We start from the raw sequence: 18,106 nt of genomic DNA, 5'->3' as shown, positions 1-18,106 counted from the left end.
AGTATAATCCAAACAATTTTTAACCCTAACAATAGTAACGAGGAAAGCATAGGGGTCAATCCCCAACCTTGAAACCAAGAAGTGATAATACCATCCAGAGGACTAACTTGTTGCTGTATTTGTTGTGTGTGCTGTTTCAAATATTGTATGCTGGCATGAATACTCTCACTGTGATCAGAAAGATTCATATGACACATGCCATCAAAGTCCTCACAACCGTGACCTTGAGCAAGTAACAAAAAATCTATAGCAGCTCGGTTAATGAATCAAACAAATTGATTAACAAGTTATCAACTGGATTTTGTTCCCTTAACCAAGTGTAAATCGACTTCGCATTTATGACATGTCTCTGTTTCACATAATCACTCATACACACGCACTCTCAAACAGAGCTCTGTTCAATTTTAGGAAGGTCTGGCATCCACTAGTGCAGAGAGCCAAAGGAGGGATAGGAGAGGCTTATCCGATGGAATCTTGTCAGGGGGCCCCTATAGGCGTCTCCAAGTCCCACCGGCTCATAGCACAATGGAGTCCTAGTTCCTTCATAGTTGCCAAATTAAAACGCAATAAAAACCTAGGATTACAGCATTCAATTACTACATTCATAACAGGCGAAGTCTTAATATGCTAATGATACATTGCCATAAACAACATACTAAAAATACAAAAGCAGTAATAACATACTAATAATCAAAACCAGTAATGACAAATATAATTGACAAACCTTATCTATATGGTAGTTATCTCTCTCCTGTGAGAGCTGCATCAGCAGGATGCAATAGGATATGAGGTGTATCAGGACGTAGATAAAAACCTTATCCTTAGAAGAAGCCACCTAAAGGCAAGAATAGCATGCAGAAGACCTTCCCAGGTATTTTGGGTTCTTATGTCCTGCATGAAGCAGATCAGCGTAGCGTGAGGTATCAAGTCTGACACTTGTCTTTAAAAGGTATTTATGAGATGGCACTTTTTGTGTGGAATGTTGTCTGGCTTTGAAGTAAGGCAAGTTTTATTTTCATTGGGTTATGACTTGATAGAAGATCCATGAAACTTTCTTTGGAAGGAGTTCCTCTTCTCACACCTTAGTATTTCTTCAAAACCTCTATTGAAAATAAAACCTAAAGTTTAAACTCTTCACCCTGTAGTGACATGAGGCAACCAGGTGCCAATAATTGCCAGGTAGTGGGCTTGACCTCGTGTTAAGCCCACCTGTGCCTAATTAGGGCAGGCCCCTACTGCGCATGAGCAGGATTAGGGGGCCAATAAAAAGCTCACACCTGGGGAAGCAAGGGAGCTGGTTAGCCACCTTCGGAGCAGTAGCACCGATCCAGGCTAGTCAGAGCACCATTTGTGAGATACTATTGGGATACCTGGTTGGACCTTGGAGCGCCACATCCATAGAAGAGGTTCGTCTTGCTACATCACCCCGCATTTCATTTTTTACTAAACCAAACATAACCATTTTTTAGTAAAATAGGGAGCAGAAGGAGAAGGAAGTTTTTCAGCTTGATACTTGATTGGCCACACAGCCTGAATAATCTTTGTATTTCCAAATGTGCAGTTGGCCACGCTGTGAGGGATTTTGTGCTGCAGCTACTAAAACTTTATGTGCACACGCTACCTGGTCATGAAGCATATCTTCAGACACTGAGTGCAACATAAAGGGTCAGTTTAGTAAAATAAATTCCCTATTTTCAGTGTAATATTTTGGGAAATCTGAAAATGTTTTCAGTAGTGCTCGTGGTTGAACAGGCAAGTTTACTGACCTTCTAGCTTCTGAGAAAGAGAACTGCATCCCTAGGTATAAAAGAGGCATACAGGTTTCAGGAATTGCAGCTTCAGTTGTCAGTCACACTTCTTTCAATTATGCATAGAAAAAAATCACCATTCCACCAGCACATTTATAGAATTTATTAAGTAGTTTGTATCAAGCCACTGAAAACGTGCTATGAATAATCTGAGAGACAAAAAAACTACAGTTGCTTAAAAAGGAAGTAACGGCATATTGATGGTGAGTTTCAGGAAATGGTGAGGATAAGGGAAAGGTAGGAGATAGAATATAGCACAAAGCAGTGACAGAGGGGGATTCCTTTGTTTGTTTGCTTGTTTTAATTGTTAATTAAACCATGCTTGGTGCTTCCTGGTGTTGCCTTCACCCTTAGACAGCTCAGAATGAAACTGGTCTGAGTTGCCAGGCACCGGATGGAGGGTGTGCAGTCATACTTCAGGCGCTGAAGTGCTGTGAGCAAAACAAAAAGAGAGCCCAAATGACCCGCAGTGTCTGCAGAGCCATCTCCTCCAGCCCCTGGCAGCCCCTTTGCCCTCCAGGAGAACAGAGCTGCTGCAGAGGAATGCCCAGCGTGCCCCTGCCATCTTCCTCTGCCCCTGAAGCATTTCTCTAGAGCAGGGCCTGGCATGGCAGCACCCTGCCCAGGCTCTGTCCCCTGCCCCTCCAGCCCCGACCAGCACAGCTCTGCCCCTGCTCACCGCTGATCATCTCAGACAGCTTCTGCTGGCTTTGGCCCCATGCAGCAAGCCCTGGGAAGAAAGAGAGAGAGCGTCTCCGGTGTGCTGCTCCCCCCCCAGCACACTCCGCCCCAGCACAGCCCCCGGCCCGGCCGCCTCAGCTGCACAACCTCCTGCCCCTCCGCAGGGCTGAGCCCGCGGAAGACCAGGAGTGACAGGGTGGCACTGGGCAAGGCGGCCACCAAGCCCCCCTGCGTGGGCAGGGCTGGCAGAGGGAGGCCAAGGCCCTGCACGGGGCAGCCATGAGGGGCTCTGGCAGCCACACGGCTGCTCCTGGTGCCAGGGCAGCAGTGGGGACCGGGGCCAGGCTGCCAGAAGAGGGTCCACAGGGGCTGTAGCTCAGCAATGAACCTGATGGCCTCCATTCTCACGCTGTCCTGAGCGTTATCCAGGTACATCAGGCTCTAATTCCTCTCCTCTCCTCTCCTCTCCTAAAATCTCTCCTCTCGTAAACTTGAATTTTCTTTTAAGGGTGGTGTTATTGTCTCCTTTCCCTGAAATAAATCTCAGTAATTTGCTTAAACCATAAAGCCTGGTGATTTTGTAAATTTGTGTGACATCTATGAGTTGTGGCTGATTTTTCCTTGCAATCAAAATATAAAATAATAGCTTGGATCATAACAGTAGTTGAAGTGTAAATGGGACCCCACCACAAATTTTCTCCTTTTTCCTCTGAATTTTATAGCCAAAAATCCCTGCTGCTTATCAGTCACTGCCAGAGACTGCAAACTGGCCACTGCAGTCCTTCCTTCTGGTGTTCAGACATTCTAGGAATTCCTTGGTTCTTGTATTCCACACCAATTTGCATCACCTGTCTGGAAACTTTCTATCAAGATTCTATCTGATTTCCATTTGATCTTGTCAGCTTGTTACTGCAAAGTGGCTGTTACCATAGCAAAGGAGAGGGGGTCTGCTGCTGGGAATATCTTTATCTTTTGAAGCGTAGACAGAGCAGATGGCTCCATCGCACGCCAGTTTTTTGGCTGATTTTTTTTTTTTTTTTTTTTTTTTTTCTGATTCAAGAAATATACTTTCGTGTCCACGACATGATCTTAATGGACTTTTCTGACCAAGACCATCCCATGATTCTGTGATTCCCTTCTCCAGATTCTGGAGGAGGAACTGGGGAGCCCCCGTGTTGGAGGGGTTTAAGGACCAGCAACAGCTTTCCGGCTTTGAACTTTGCATTTGGGAGCCACGGCCAGACATGCAGAATTTTGGAGCCACACGTGGTGTCTGAGGGTTGTAGGTTTGATGTTTTAGGTGCCACGACAAGTGTTGAGTGTCTCTGTTAGTGGGCCCTAGGAATGTCTGCCAGGAAAAGGTCTGGCCCAGCCACAGCTTTCAGGCCTTCCACCTGGTGTTTGGGAGCCATGGAGAGACGTTTAGGATTCTGGAGCTGAACTTGATTAGAGTTTGAAGTTGAATGGTTGGATGTTTGAAGTACACGGTTCTAAGACAAGCACAGAGTCACAGTGTTCTTGGAGCTCTGGAAGGGGTGCCAGGAGAAGCTGAGAGGCAGCAACAGCTTTCAGGTCTTGCATCTTGCATTTGGAAACCATGGCCTTATGTTTAGAATTTTGGAACCAAACGTGGCTGGAGCTGGCGACTGAAGGATTGGATGTTTGAAGTTTAAAGTTCTAAGGTGCCATAGTCCTGTCAATTCCAGAAGAGCTGCCCAGGATGAGGAAAGAATGCCTGAGGTCAGGCAAAGGAACCAAGGGCAGTTTTCCTGCCCGTGTTGCTCAGTACAAAATGGCTCCCAGGAGAGCCCTCTGGTGGCTTCTCTGGCTGCTGCGCATTTCTAGTTGGGAAGTAGTTACCAGCTGAGGAGGGGGAGTTCCATACTTACTGATGTATTTTAGATGTATTCACTATCACAGAATCACAGAATTTTCAGATTTGGACGGAACCCCTGGAGACCATGCACTCCAACTCTCCACTAAAGCACGATCACTCATGCACATGACACAGGACTGCATCCAGGCAGGTTTTGAATATTCCCAGAGAAGGGGACTCCACGGCCCCCCTAGGCAGCCTGTGTCTGTGCCTTGTCACCCTCAGAGTAAAGGACTTTTTTCTCCTATTTAAATGGAACTCCCTCTGTTCCAGCTTGTGCCTGTTGCCCCTCAGCCTCTCACTGGGAACTACTGAGAAAAGTCTGGCTCCATCCTCTTTGCACTCACCCTTTAGGTATTTGTAGGCATTAATGATGTCTCCCCTCAGGCTTCTCCATACTAAAGCCCCAGCTCTCTCCACCTTGCCTCACAAGAGAGATGCTCCAGTCCTCCAGTCATCTTCCTCACCTCTTCTGGACTCTCTCCAGCAGTTCCCTTGAAGTGGGGAGCCCAGAACTGGATGCAATATTCCAGCTGTGGCCTCACCAGGGCAGAGCAGAGAGGCAGAGGGACCTACAGGACACACTCAACCACAACCAGTTCGAGCAGGTGGACAGCCACAAGTCTATGGGGCTGAAGAGGATCCATCCAACAGTGCTGAGGGAGCTGGCAGAGGAGCTCACCAAACCTCTCTCCATAATCTACCACCAGTCTTGGTTAACAGGGGAGGCCCCAGATGACTGGAGGCTTGTCAGTGTGACCCCCGTCTAAAAGAAGGGCCAAAAGGAGTAGAACCTGAAGGTCTTGCTTGACCAACCTGGTCTTGTTCTTTGAGGTTGCATGAGGAATAGTGTGGCCAGCAGGAGCAGGGCAGAGATCATGGCCCTGTACCCAACACTGCTGAGGTTGCAGCTGAAGTACTGCGTTCAGTTCTGGGGCCCTCACTACAAGAAAGACATTGAGGGTCTGGAGTGAGTTCAGAGAAGGGCAAGCAAGGTGGTGAAGGGTCATGAGAACAAGTCCTGTGAGGAGAGGCAGAAGGAATTGGGAATGTTTAGTTTAGAGAAGATGAGGCTGAGAGGAGACTCTATTGCTCTCTGCAGTTCTCTGAGAGGAGGTTGTAGGGAGGTGGGTGTTGGCCTCTTCTCTCAAGTGAACAATGAGAGGACCGGAGGAAATGGCCTGAAGTCGCACCAGGGCAGGTTTAGACTAAATCTGAGGAAGGATTTAATTACTGAGAAACTACTTAGGCATTGGAAAGGGCTTCCCAAAGAGCTGGTGGTTGTAGCAGAATGTGTAGAGGAATTACCTGAGCATGTGAATACAGGTGCTAATTATGAGGTGGGAGGCGTGAGCTTGTGTTAAGCCCACCTGTGTTAAGCCTCCACCCTCGCCCAATTAGGGTTTGCCTCAGATGCGCATGAGCAGGATTGGGGGGCCAATAAAAGGTGAGCTTCTGAACACACGCTCAGCTAACCTCCTCCTTTGACTGCTTGAGAGTGGCCAGTGGCACTGGGGTTCAACAAGGCACAGATACTCCAGTGAAATTCTGCACTAAAGTTTCTCCATCAACAGCTTTCAAGCCTGGACATACCACGGCCTGGAGAGGTGCATCCAACTAAAAACAAAATTCAGTTTGAGGTAGGGTAAGCGTTCAGAGATGCACAAAGCCTCTAGCTCCCCTGACACTGCTTTTGAATAGCCTATTCTCCATTGCCGAGTTGCCACTGCCAATTTGCCACCACGAACTCACTACTGCCAATTCAGCACCGCCGACTGGCAACGGCCAACTTGTCACCACTGACTTAGCACGGCCTACTCGCCACAGCCAACTTGTCACCACCAATTCAGCACCAACTGACAACAGCCAGCTTGCCACTGCCAACTCACAACACCAATTAAGCACTGCCAATGAACCACCACTAACTGACCACCACCAGCTCACCACTGCGAATGCAGCACCGCCAGCTGACCATGGCCAATTCAGCAGTGCCAAATGACCACAACCAACTGACCACTGTCAACTCGCAAACATCAACATGCCACCACCAATTAAGCACCTCCAAATGACCACCACAAACTAGGCACTGCCTCATTGTAACCTCCAAATGATCCCCACCTATTTGCCACCATCAACTCACCACCAGCAATTCAGCAAGGCCAGCTGACCACCACCAACAGACCACCACCAACCACCAATTCACTACTGCCTGTTCAACACCACCACTGGCCAGCTCAAACTGGTGACTGCCAATTCAGCACCAATAATTGAGGACCACGAGTTCACAACTGGCACCCCACCACCACCATTCCAGAACCGCCAGCTGACTGTCACCAACTCCCCACCACCACTTCAGCTACCGCCAACTGACCACCTCCAAGTGATCACCACCAACTGACCACTGCCAACTCATCACTGCCAATACAGCACCACCAACTGACCACCAATGTCACAGCCTGTTACTATTAATATTTTATATTTTGTTTGTGAGGAAATATTACTATTGCGCAAGTACATCCTACAAATTACAAAAGTAATCAGGTTTATGGTTTGAACGGAATACAATGGTTTATTTCAGGGAAAATAACATCATATTGAACGGAGGTCTTCTGAAGGAGTTAATAGGGGGGCAGAAACACAGGGAGAATAGGTTTTTAAACAAATTAATCACACCAAGGAAAAGGGCTATTAAGGAAAGAAAGAGAACGTTTAATGCTTTTTTCAACCCCTGCAGAAAGTCCCAGCTGGCTGCTGCTGTCACTGTTGGCTTGGAGGAACTTGCAGCACTGGGTCAGGATGCCCATGAAACTGAGCCGTGCTGCTGCCACCAGCAAGCAGGCAGGACATGCTGCCATCAACATGGCAGGACTGTCCCAGTGTCCCACGCTGAGTGAGGATGCTGGCAAGTTCCAGGGAAACATTCCCATCTTCCGCTCCTCCTGGCAGCTGCCAAACAAAGCCCTGAAAAGCAAGAAAGCAGCGCTGGGGTGAACTGGAGCTTTTGAAACTCTGAGCCCTTCTCCCCTCTGCCTCCTTGCACCCCCCAGCACCAGCGTGGGCACTGGCAGCAGCCGTGGGAAGGAAAACTTCTCCCCTGGCTCCTGGTGCAAGCCAGGAGCACGCCGGAGGTGGCCGGATGCTTGGGGACAGCGGGATGCAGAGAAGAGTGGCACAGGGGGTGACCCAAGGTGGCTGCTGCTCGGGGGGGACAGCCCAAAGAAGGGGACACCTGGTTGTCACCTGGGGCCAGGCTGTGCAGAGGGATGGGATGAGCTGACCTGCGGGGGTGATGGTGTCTGCTCAGCAGGCTCGAGGTGCTGCCTGTGGGAAGGAGGTCATGGCACCGGGCTGCTGCTTCCAGCTCCGTTCACACGCTGCCATCTGCCCCAGGAGCCCTTCCCCCCCCCCTCGGGCTCTTCGGGTCAGGGGGGGTCTCAATGACATCTTCCCACCTCCACCTTCAGCACTGGCACCTTCAGTCCCACGCTGCTGCTGTCCCCTGCTCTGGTGACATTGGGGAGGTTTAACCCAAGGAGGGTGACCCGAGGGGAGTCCTGGGTGTGGAGAGGAGGGCTTGGAGGGCACTGGTTTGAGTTGGAAGGCACTGCTTTGGACTGGGACAGTCCAGTAGAGCCTGGGGAGGCACATGGGGGTCTGGGGGACAGCAGCTGCAGTGTGGCATTGGTGAAGGTACCGTTGGGAAGATGGCAGGAGGAGATTGTCCCCGAGACACCAGGGACAGCAGCACAGAGCCCCGAGGGACTATTCTGATTCTGCTGTTGGCCGCTGCTGCAGAGTTTCCAGGATCAGCGAGGTCTGAACTGCCAGGGACTGGACGGAGGGCTCAGGGTCGTTTTGCAGGCGCTGGAGGGCTGTGAGAGAAAGAAAGAAAGAAAGAAAGAGAGCAGTGGTGAAACCTCCCTGTCTGCACAGCCCCTCCCATGCCAGCCCCATCCATTTCTTTCCCTGGCCAGGAGGAGCAGGTGGGAGCCAGGGAGCAGCTGGAAGCTGCTGCTCAGGAATGCCAGCAGCCTGACTTGGGCTGGAAGGGACCTTAAGGATCCTCCAGTCCTAACCCCCAGCCTGTGACTCAAAACCTCCAGTCTTGAGTGTCCTCAAGAGCTTCCCTCTCCCCTGAGGCTTTTCCCTCGAATGGGGCCAGGCATGGCAGCCCCCTGCCCAGGCTCTGTCCCCTGCCCCATCCAGCCCCATCCAGCCCAGCTCTGACCCCACTCACCATAGAACATTCCCAGCACTTTATACCGATGCCTCCTCAGGCTCAACGCAGCAGCCCCTGTGCACAGAGCTCCCGTCAGATCTCCCCCTGCCCAGCACTGCACAGCTCCCTGCCTGGGGCAGCCAGAAGAGGGTCTCCGGGGGCTGTTGCTCACCAATGAACCTGATGGCTGCCAATCTCACACCAGTCGGAGCATCCCTGAGCCGCATCCGGCTGAACATCATGTAGTCTTCCACCCAGCTCCTCTTCTGCTCCAGCTGGGGAGAGACCAAGGTCACAGGGCTGGCACAGACCATTCCCTGTGTGCCAGAGCAGTCCCTCTGCCCATCCCCAACCCCTTCCCCTCCAGACCATTCCTTTCTGCCAGCCAGGAGCCCTGGGGGGCTGAGGTGCAGCCAGAGCGTGGGCCAGGGGCTCCTGCAGCACCCAGGGGCTGGGGGGAAGAGGGCTCTGCAGAAGAACCCCTGGGGGGCTGCGTGACTGAGGGAGGGGAATGGGGGAGTTGGAAAGGGAAAAAGGGGAAAAGGGAAAAAGGCAAAAAGGGGAAAATGGAAAGGGCAAAGGGAAAGATGGAAAGGAAAAAGGGAAGGGGAAGGGGGACCGAGCTCCAGGCTGTGTGTTCCGTTCTGGAGCAGGGCCAGCCAGAAATAGCTGCACACCCCCTGGGCACATGGGGCATCCCTTGTCCAGCCCAGGCACTGGCACCTGGGGCTTGTCCTCACCAGGGTCTCTCCAATCCTCCACGTCTCCTGGTTCTTAACCACTCGCTTCAGCTTCCTCCAGCCCAGGAACTTTGCAGAGGAGAGGAGGGCTTCGCCAGAGGCCTGCAAAGCAGCACAAGGTGGGAGCTGGCACCACAGCTGGGAGAAGACGACCTCTCACCCCCCTCCTCTGGGCAAGGCTCCGAGCTGTCCCCAGCTACTTCTGGGAAGAGGCAGCTGGGGACAGAGCCTGGAGGGGGGGGGGTTCAGTGTCCAAGGCAGGGACCGGGGCAGCCACCAGCTCAGGTATCACGCTCTGCCAGCCAGCAGCAGAGAGATGGGCAAGAGCTGCTGAGCTGCTGCCAGGGCTGGGGCAGAGGGAAGGGCAAAGCTGTGAAGGGTCAGCTCTGGAGTCTGTACCTCGGCCACGCTCTCGTCACTCATTCGAAGGAAGAGTGAGATCAGGGTCCTCCGCACCATCTCCTCCATTTCTTTCTTGTCTCTCCTCACCATCACCCCCAACAGCTCTCCAAAGAGGATGATGGAGAGCTCTCTCACCTGGCTGGACTCCTGGCAGGGAGGAAGAAACGAAGGAAGAGACCCAAGTCAGGGTGACTGCAGCAGCAGCCTCTCCCTCCCCATGGTTCCTGTTGTTCTGAGTGGGGAGATGCTGCGGGGTCGTGGGGCTGGGGGCAGCAGAGGCCTCATCCTGCCAAGGAGAGGCTGTGCTGGGCTGCAGAGCCCAGAAGCCCTCCCAGCAGAGCCCAGGGACGTGAGGAGGGCAGCAGCCCTGCCCAAGTGCTGCCCGCGGGGCTGGGCTGGAGGGCAGCTGTCCTTGCCCCAGCCCCCTCTGCGGGGTCAGGTCCCACAGCAGCCTTACATCATCAAAGAGGGGTGGGAGACTTTCTGCCGCCAACACAGCCATGTGGCTGGCTTCCTTCTGCTCCAGCTGCCCGCCCAGGAGGGCTCTGAATAAGAGCAGGGCCTCCACCTTGATGTCACTGAGACCACGTGTCATCCTCTGCAGGATGGCATCCAGCAGGGCCTCGCTCCGCATTTCTGCTGCCTGTGTGAACAGAGAATTGATTTCTGTGCTGCTGGAGCAGTGGAGGAGCAGCCTGACACAAACGCTGTGTGCTGAGCACCAGCCTCCCGCCCGGCTTCCTGGCAGGCGCTGCCGGCATCGCTGCCGCCCCTCCTGCCCCTCCTGCCTCTGGGGGCTGAGGGAGAGCCAGGGAGGGCAGGGAGGGCTCTATGGCTCCTGCTCAGCCACCTCCTTCCTCTCAGCCAGGCCCAAGCCCAAGCCACCGCGTTACCCCCATGCCCCAGCACCAGGCTGCCAAGGCGGCTCCACCTTGCTCACCATCTGCGGATCTCCTGACAGGGCCGCCAAGCCCCTGAGTGCCAGCATTTGCCATGTGTGACTGTAAGACTCCAGGTACTGCTGGAGGAGGTGCAGGTCACCTGAAGTCTTTTCAATGTCCTGGCAGCCCAGCAGCTGAAAGAACAACAGTGGTGAGAGACGGGCAGAGCTGCAGGACCCCGGCACTGTGCAGCTCCCACTTCCCACTGCCAGCTCAGGGCCTGACACAGGGGCTGACACAGCCCGTCCCATCCCAACCTGTCCCGGCCCGGGGGAAGCCCTGCCTGTGGACACCCAGGGGTGCTGAGCACCACCCCAGCAGGAAGGGCTGGCGGGCAGAGGGACTGACAGCAGAGCCCTCTGTCCCAGCTCCAGAGACTGTCATCCCACCCGGCAGCTGCCTGGGACAGAGGGACGGCTTCAGAAGCATCTGCCAGAGGCACTGTCTCCCACCAGGCTTACCTCAACGTAGAAAGTCAAGGCTAAGGTGTTCTGCCAGTGCCCCGCAGGCCCAAACATCTCTTTGACTTGCTGGAACAGGGAGGAGCGCTGCTCAGCTGAGCTCTTCCTCCTCATCTCTCTGGGCAGAGAAAGAAAAGCAGCGCTGGCAGTGAGCAGAGCAGAGCAAAGCCTTGCTGGCATTGAGCTCTCTGCCCCCGGGCATGGGGCTGCCGAGGCTGAAAGGGGCTCTCACCTGGCCAGCAAACTGGCTCCTCTCTTGAGGGCGTCACTTCCAAGGAGCAGGTCCCAGCCACCCTCCTGCTGGATTGTCTGGACAAGCTCTTCACATCCAGCAGCGCAGAGCAGAGATTTCATGGCCTTCACTGCCACCTGCTTCTTATCTCCCTGAATCCGTGGATCCTTGACAAGCTGGCTGGTCAGGGCCATGAGGAGCCTGGGGAAGAGCACTCGCAGGCTTTCCTGACAGTGGGGCCACTGGCTCAACGTGCACAGGACCTGAGATGCCTGCAGAAAAGACACAGGGACAGCTCTCAGTGCACAGACGCTGCTGTTGCACTGCCCAAGGCCACAGATAGCCTCATGGAGGCTGTGCCAGCACACGGTGGATGTGGTGCCCAGAATGCTGCAGGGTTCCTGTTTGTGCTCAGCGGCCCAAGCAGCCCCACGGGGCTGGCACAGAGGGAGTTGGTGCAGGGCAGGTCCCTGCTGGCCCTGAGGGGCTGTGTCCCCAAGTCCTGGAGGAGGTGGGTATTTGGGGCAAGGCAGCAGGGGCTGCCTCTGCCTGCCTGGGGAGCCAGGAACAGCCCTGAACCCAAGCAAGACCTGCTCTGCTCACTCACAGCTGAGACACTGACGCCTGCTATGGAGCCCTCCATCACACCCAGCAGCCCCTCGAAGATCCTCTGGGTGTTCCTGGGTGGGGACAGCATCACCTCCCACACGGCCAGGGCAGCCCTGCAAGCCAGAGTGCTCCGTTAGCAGGGCTGCCTCGGCCACCCTGCTGTGCCCGGGCTATGGAGCAGGTCCCCAGGGCTGGAGGGGCTCCTACCTGTCACACTCTGGACTCATCCTCAGCAGAGTCCTGACCGTGTCCTCGGGGCTCCTCTCAGCCAGCAGCCAGAGCAGTGACTCCAGGCTCTGACAGGCTGTCACCCTGGGGACACGCTGCAGGGTGCTGTGGATGCACCTCAAGATCGCTTCTGCCTGGAGGGGACACGGGTGAGGATGGTAAGACAAGAGGGCATGGCCTTAAGCTCTGCCAGGGGAGGTTAAATATTAGGAAGAGAAGAAATTCTTTACAGAGAGGCATTCTTTACAGATCAGGCATTAGAATGGGCTGCCCAGGGAGGGCAGCCTGGAGGTTTTTAAGGAACCAGCTGATTCTCTGATTCTGTGATTCTATGATTCTATGGTGCTGCCACTGCAGTGCAACCATCTCCTCAGATGCCACTGCAACTGCTGCCCTGCCCATCCCATCCCTCTCTGCTGCCTTGAGCTGGCTTCAGGTGCCCAAGAGACTGGCATCTGGGAGGGAGGGAGCAGGGAAAAGCACCAGGAAGGTGTGATGGGCAGGACAGAGCAGCCCCAGGACACTTACATCCACCAGCCAGAAGCCAGGGTCACTCGTGGCCACGTCCAGCAGACTGCAGGCCACCTGACTGTCCTGGGTGCTGGAATCTCCCAGGGCTGCTATAGCTGTGAGGAGCAGGCCCGTCCTCTCTGCAGCCCAGGAGTAAATTCCAAACTCCTGCGGGAAGAAGGGAAGGGAAGGAGGGAAGAGATGTCAGCAGTGCCCTGCTGGTGCTGCTCAGCTGGGCCGTGCCAGCAGCCCCGGCAAGAGGTGCCCAGTGGTGCTGGCAGCAGTGCCCGCAGGAAAGCTGCAGCAGGGGCTGCTGTCCCTGCAGGGAGGGGAGGAGGAGGATGACGAGGAAGAGGAGGAGGACTAAGAGGAGGAGGAGGGAGGGAGGAAGGGAGGGAGGGAGGGAGGGAGGGAGGGAGGGAGGGAGGGAGGGAGGGAGGGAGGGAGGGAGGGAGGGAGGAGAGCTGGGCTCATGGACAAGGCCTGCTGGCCCTCCAGAGAGCCAGGGGCCAGGAGCGCTGGAGCTGCTGCTGGGGCACTCCATGGAGGGACAGCCTGGCATAGGAACCCTCTCAGCAGGGAGAGTGAGGCCAGGCCAGTCCCAGGCATTTTGGGAAGGGTCCCTTGGAAGGGTCCCAGCAAGGAGGGAGCTCCTTACCCTGGCAAGGCCACTGGTGTCCATCTCATCTGCTGCTGACACCCAGCCTGGGGAGGAGTGGAGGAAAGAGGAAACTCTTGGTCCTGGCCCACAGCCTCCCCAGCGCTGTCGATGCAGCATGTCGAAGAGATGCTGAAGAGCCTCTGCTGCCATGGAGCTGATTTTCCAGATGCTGGATGCGCAGCAGAGGATGAGACATCCCACCAGCTCTCCCAGGCACTGGAAAAGCAGTGATCAGAGGGCTGTGGAGGTGTCTGCCCCAGCCCCTGCACTCTGCCAGCTCCTCTGCCCAGCGCAGGGTCCCCTCTCAGCAGCCCCCAGCCCAGGGGAGCAGAGCAGCAGGACGGGGGAGGCCCAGCTGTCCCCAGCAGGAACAGCCTCCCCTGCAGCCCCGCTGTCCCCTCTGCCTCTCCCTGCTCTCCAGCCCTCAGCTGGCATGAGGACTGGGACTCAGGATAGCCACAGAGTGAGTACCCAGGAGAGCGGGAAGGGCTGAGTGAGGGGGGCACCGGAGCTTGTCTGGCCCTGGGGGCTCCTTACCCTGGCAGAGGAAGGGCTGATGCCTGACTCCATCGCCCTGGCAATGAGCACCAGAGCCTTCTGACGTTCCTCTGCTCTGGGGGAGGCTGTGAAGAACATCAGGCCCTGCAAGAAGAAAAGCCAATGCTCTGCCCTGGGCTCTGTTGGCTCTCCCAGGGCTGACAGCTCTGCTCAGCACCTGGCAGGGCTCGGATCCTTTGCCAAGGCTTCCTGGGAACAGCAGCAAAGCCTGACTTCATGTCATAGAATCATAGAATCATAGAACTGGCTGGGTTGGAAGGGACCTCAGAGATCATCAAGTCCAACCCTTGACCCACCGCTGCGGTTGCTAGACTATGGCACTAAGTGCTACATCCAGTCTCTTTTTAAATATCTCCAGGGATGGAGAGTTGACCACTTCACTGGGCAGCCCATTCCAATGCTTGATCACCCTTTCTGTAAAGAAATTCTTTCTAATATCTAACCGAAACTTCCCCTGGCACAACTTAAGACCATGTCCTCTTGTCTTGTTGAAAGTCGTCTGGGAAAAGAGACCAACCCCCCCCTGGCTCCAACCTCCTTTCAGGTAGTTGTAGAGAGTGATGAGGTCTCCCCTGAGCCTCCTCTTCTTCAGGCTGAACAGCCCCAGCTCCCTCAGCCTCTCTTCATAGGGTCTGTGCTCGAGTCCTTTCACCAGCCTGGTTGCCCTCCTTTGGACCTGCTCTAGGACCTCGATATCCTTCCTGAACTGAGGGGCCCAGAACTGGAGGTGTGTACTCGAGGTGTGGCCTCACCAATGCTGAGTACAGGGGCAGAATCACTTCCTTGGACCTACTGGCGACGCTGTTTCTGATACAGGCCAGGATGCCATTGGCCTTCTTGGCCACCTGGGCACACTGCTGGCTCATGTTCAGCTTCCTGTCAATCCAGACTCCCAGGTCCCTTTCTGCCTGGCTGCTCTCAGCCACTCTGTCCCCAGCCTGTAGCGCTGCATGGGGTTGTTGTGGCCAAAGCGCAGGACCCGGCACTTGGCCGTGTTGAACCTCATCCCATTGGAATCAGCCCAACTCTCCAGTCTGTCCAGGTCCCTCTGCAGAGCCCTCCTGCCTTCCAGCTGATCCACACTCCCCCCCAGCTTAGTGTCATCTGCGAATTTGCTGATGGTGGACTCAATCCCTTCATCTAAATCATCAATGAAGATATTAAACAGAACCGGGCCCAACACTGATCCCTGGGGGACACCACTGGTGACCGGCCGCCAACTGGATACAGCACCATTCACCACCACTCTCTGGGCCCGGCCCTCCAGCCAGTTCCTAACCCAGTGCAGAGTGCCCCTGTCCAAGCTGTGGACTGACAGCTTTTTCAGGAGAATGCTGTGGGAGATAGTGTCGAAGGCTTTGCTGAAGTCCAGGTAGACCACATCCACAGCCCGCCCCTCATCCACGAGGCAGGTCACCTGATCATAAAAGGAGATCAGGTTGGTCAGACAGGACCTGCCCTTTCTAAACCCGTGCTGGCTGGGTCTGATCCCTTGCCCATCCTGCAGGTGCTCTGTGATTGCACTGAGGATGATTTGTTCCATAACCCTGTCAGGCACTGAGGTCAGGCTGACAGGCCTGTAGTTTCCTGGGTCCTCCTTCCGGCCCTTTTTGTGGATTGGCGTGACATTCGCCAACTTCCAATGTCCCTGGGCTCCCTCCCAACCTCAGGGCTCACACCAGTCTGCCATGGCCAGGGAGGTGACCAGAGCCCCTTCCCACTGCAGCCTCTGCTCCTTTCTATGCTGCCCTCCAAAAGCGGTCCCTGTACCCCTCAGAGTGCAGAAACCTCCCAGGGGGGGTTGCACTGGGGAAGCTGTGACCTGCTCTGCAAATGCCAGACCTGCAAGAGATGCTTCTGCTTCCAGAGCCTGGAGGATGAAGGCTTCAGCTCCAAATCCCTCAGCCGCTTCTCCAAATCCCTCAGCTCCTGCCGGGAGAGGAGAAGGTTCTGGGGCTCCTTGATTGATCCTTCTTACCCACAGGGCTCGTGTCTTTGTGACTTTTTTTTTCCCCATCTTTGCCCAGACAGCAGGTGTCTGGGAAGGGATCCTTGAGTGTGGGGGCAGCTGGAGCAGGCACAAGGCTGGTGCCAGTCTCTGTGGGTACCTCTGCTGAGTCCTCCAGAGCATCCACAGAGATCTGTCCTTCTCCCTCCTCAGCTGGACGCAGATCCTCAGAGCTGCTGGAATCAGAGTCGGAATCTAACAGAGCAAGGGAGGAGGGCGAGCTGAAGGTGCTGGCAGGAGACACTGAAGAGTCCCCTACCTTGCACCCAGCCCCATGCCAGCCCTGGGCGGGGGGACCCAAAGAGGGGACTGGCAGGGATCAGGCCAAGGATGTGCCCAGCAACCACTGCCATGCAGGAGGACAGAAAAGCAGCCAAAGGCCCCTCACTCACCTGTCTCCAGCAGCTGGACCTCGCACACCTCTGGTGGGGCAGGGGGGTGGCCTTCCTCCTCTTCCTCTCCCAGCCAGGCCAGCCGGGGCCGGCTCGGGGGTCTCTGCTGCGCGGGGGAAGAGGAGAGGCCATGGGGGGTGGGCATGGGGGGGGCAGTGCTGCCCACCCCAAGGCTGCACTGCATGGGGGGAGAGCCTGTGGGGCAAAGGGGACTGCGTGGGGACAGGGAGAGGGTTGGGACAGGCCCTGCACAGGGCAGGGAATCTCCAGGGGATGGAGGTTCCTGGGCAGCCTGTGGAGATTCACAGCTCCCAGGGGCTGGGCAGAGGCTCTCATCAGACAAACCACCAAGGGCTGTCGAGTCCTGTCCCGTTTGCCCTGAGGGCATCCACCCAGCCTCAGACCCTGGATCATCCCTCTCCTGGGGACCAGGCACCGTCTCCAACTCTCCTTGGTCCTCTTGGGATCCACGGAGGCTTCTCCCGAACGCTGAGAACGCAGACATAGCTCAGGGCTCCTGTCAGCTCTGTGCTCGCCTCTGCACTCTCTGCTGTCCTTCTGGACACTCAGCCGGGGCCTCCCCGGTGCTCAGAAGGGACCCCGGGACCCGCAGTGTCACAGGTGAGGTCACAAAGGGTCCCTTTGTCACCTGGCAGGCAGGCCGGGTGTGTCCAGGCAGGCGTTGGCACATGGAATCATGGAATCATCATGGCTGGGAAGGACCTTCAAGATGATGGGGTCCAAGTGTCAGCCCTGCACGCCCTGAACCACCGCAGCATCTCCCCCCGCACCACAGCTGCCCCTCTGTTGAACACCTCCAGGGACAGAGGCTCCACCACCTCCCTGGGCAGACTCTTCCAATGCTTCACCACTCTTTCCATGAAGAAATTTTTCTGCTCTAGTTTCTAGAAACCTGGTGTAGGGGAAGGTGTCCCTACCCATGCACTGAATGATCTTCAAGGTCCCTCCCACCCCAACCCATGCCATGATTTTATACCATGGTTTTCAAATCCATGCATCAGGAAACATCTCAAAGTGCCTCATGCTTACGTGGCAATAGCTTGCTACTTGTTAGCTCACAAAAACAGTTTCTAGAGAAAAACTTCAGCTTTGTATTTGCAGAGAAAAATGTAAATCCCAGATCCAAACCAGGAGCTGACTGCACTCTCACTCCTATCCAGCTGCCACCCCCTTTGATGAAGTTACTGCCAACTGAGTTGGAAGATGGTGGAAGACCTGCTCTGCCACAAATGTTTAATCGCTTTTGCTGACCCAAGGGACAGGTCCTTCTGAAACCAGCTCCTGCAACACAAGAGAAAGGATTCTCCGCACTGACAGTCTCTGTACATCACTGGAGACTTCCAAGAGAAGCCCTTGCCAGGTTTCAAGGCTTCTACAAATGCATTGCAGTGATTTTAACATATTTGAAAGTCTGATCATTTGATGAGGAATAGATCCTTATTCCTGAAAGTATGATGCTTTCTAAAGAACATGCAGCTCTGACTCTTGTTTAGTAAGTGTATAAATGTGTTTGGAGAGATGCCCCCAAACATAAGAGTTAAACGGAGAGTGAAGCCCAAAAAGGCCTAATAAAACTGTTTAGCGACAGAGTTTTAAGCCTTCAAACAGTAAAAGGTATTTATTTGCGGATCTGGGGAACTCTCAGCTCTCACTGGACAAAGAGTTACAAAGGGAAAGGGAAAGGGTTAGGTTATTCATACAGTTAAAAGGGGAGGTTACATCATCCTGACATACATAGTCATAAGATTGCAACATGTAA

At 54.8% G+C, this 18,106-nt stretch overlaps 2 protein-coding genes across 4 annotated transcripts in view; one reads left to right on the top strand and one right to left on the bottom strand.

Moving 5' to 3' along the window:
- The window catches only part of LOC139787626 (POTE ankyrin domain family member B-like), a 133,773-nt gene that overhangs the window by 10,639 nt on the left and 105,028 nt on the right, over positions 1–18,106 (top strand). The gene's annotated exons all lie outside the window — the stretch shown is intronic.
- On the bottom strand, positions 7,054–17,051 carry LOC139787809 (maestro heat-like repeat-containing protein family member 7). 3 transcript variants are annotated; one of them, XM_071727141.1, is made up of 19 exons: positions 16,327–17,049; positions 16,035–16,129; positions 15,769–15,855; positions 13,906–14,010; positions 13,366–13,584; positions 12,726–12,875; positions 12,177–12,331; positions 11,968–12,082; positions 11,361–11,632; positions 11,129–11,246; positions 10,667–10,801; positions 10,184–10,369; positions 9,724–9,873; positions 9,325–9,426; positions 8,757–8,859; positions 8,603–8,659; positions 8,060–8,237; positions 7,644–7,919; positions 7,054–7,326 (listed from the first exon to the last, which is right to left on the bottom strand). In XM_071727141.1, the coding sequence occupies exons 1-17, from the start codon at positions 16,829–16,831 to the stop codon at positions 8,128–8,130; spliced, it is 2,664 nt and encodes an 887-aa protein (XP_071583242.1). In that variant the 5' UTR covers positions 16,832–17,049; the 3' UTR covers positions 7,054–7,326; positions 7,644–7,919; positions 8,060–8,127. The 3 variants fall into 3 exon arrangements, with proteins under 3 accessions (XP_071583242.1, XP_071583241.1, XP_071583243.1); XM_071727140.1 differs by having other exon boundaries at positions 7,644–7,869; XM_071727142.1 differs by lacking the exon at positions 15,769–15,855 and having other exon boundaries at positions 7,644–7,869; positions 16,327–17,051.

The sequence above is a fragment of the Heliangelus exortis genome, chromosome 27, assembly GCF_036169615.1.
Source record: "Heliangelus exortis chromosome 27, bHelExo1.hap1, whole genome shotgun sequence".
Classification (NCBI taxonomy): Eukaryota; Metazoa; Chordata; class Aves; order Apodiformes; family Trochilidae; genus Heliangelus; species Heliangelus exortis.
The sequence above is the reverse complement of the archived record's forward strand: the minus strand, read 5'-3'. Positions and strand labels throughout refer to the sequence as shown.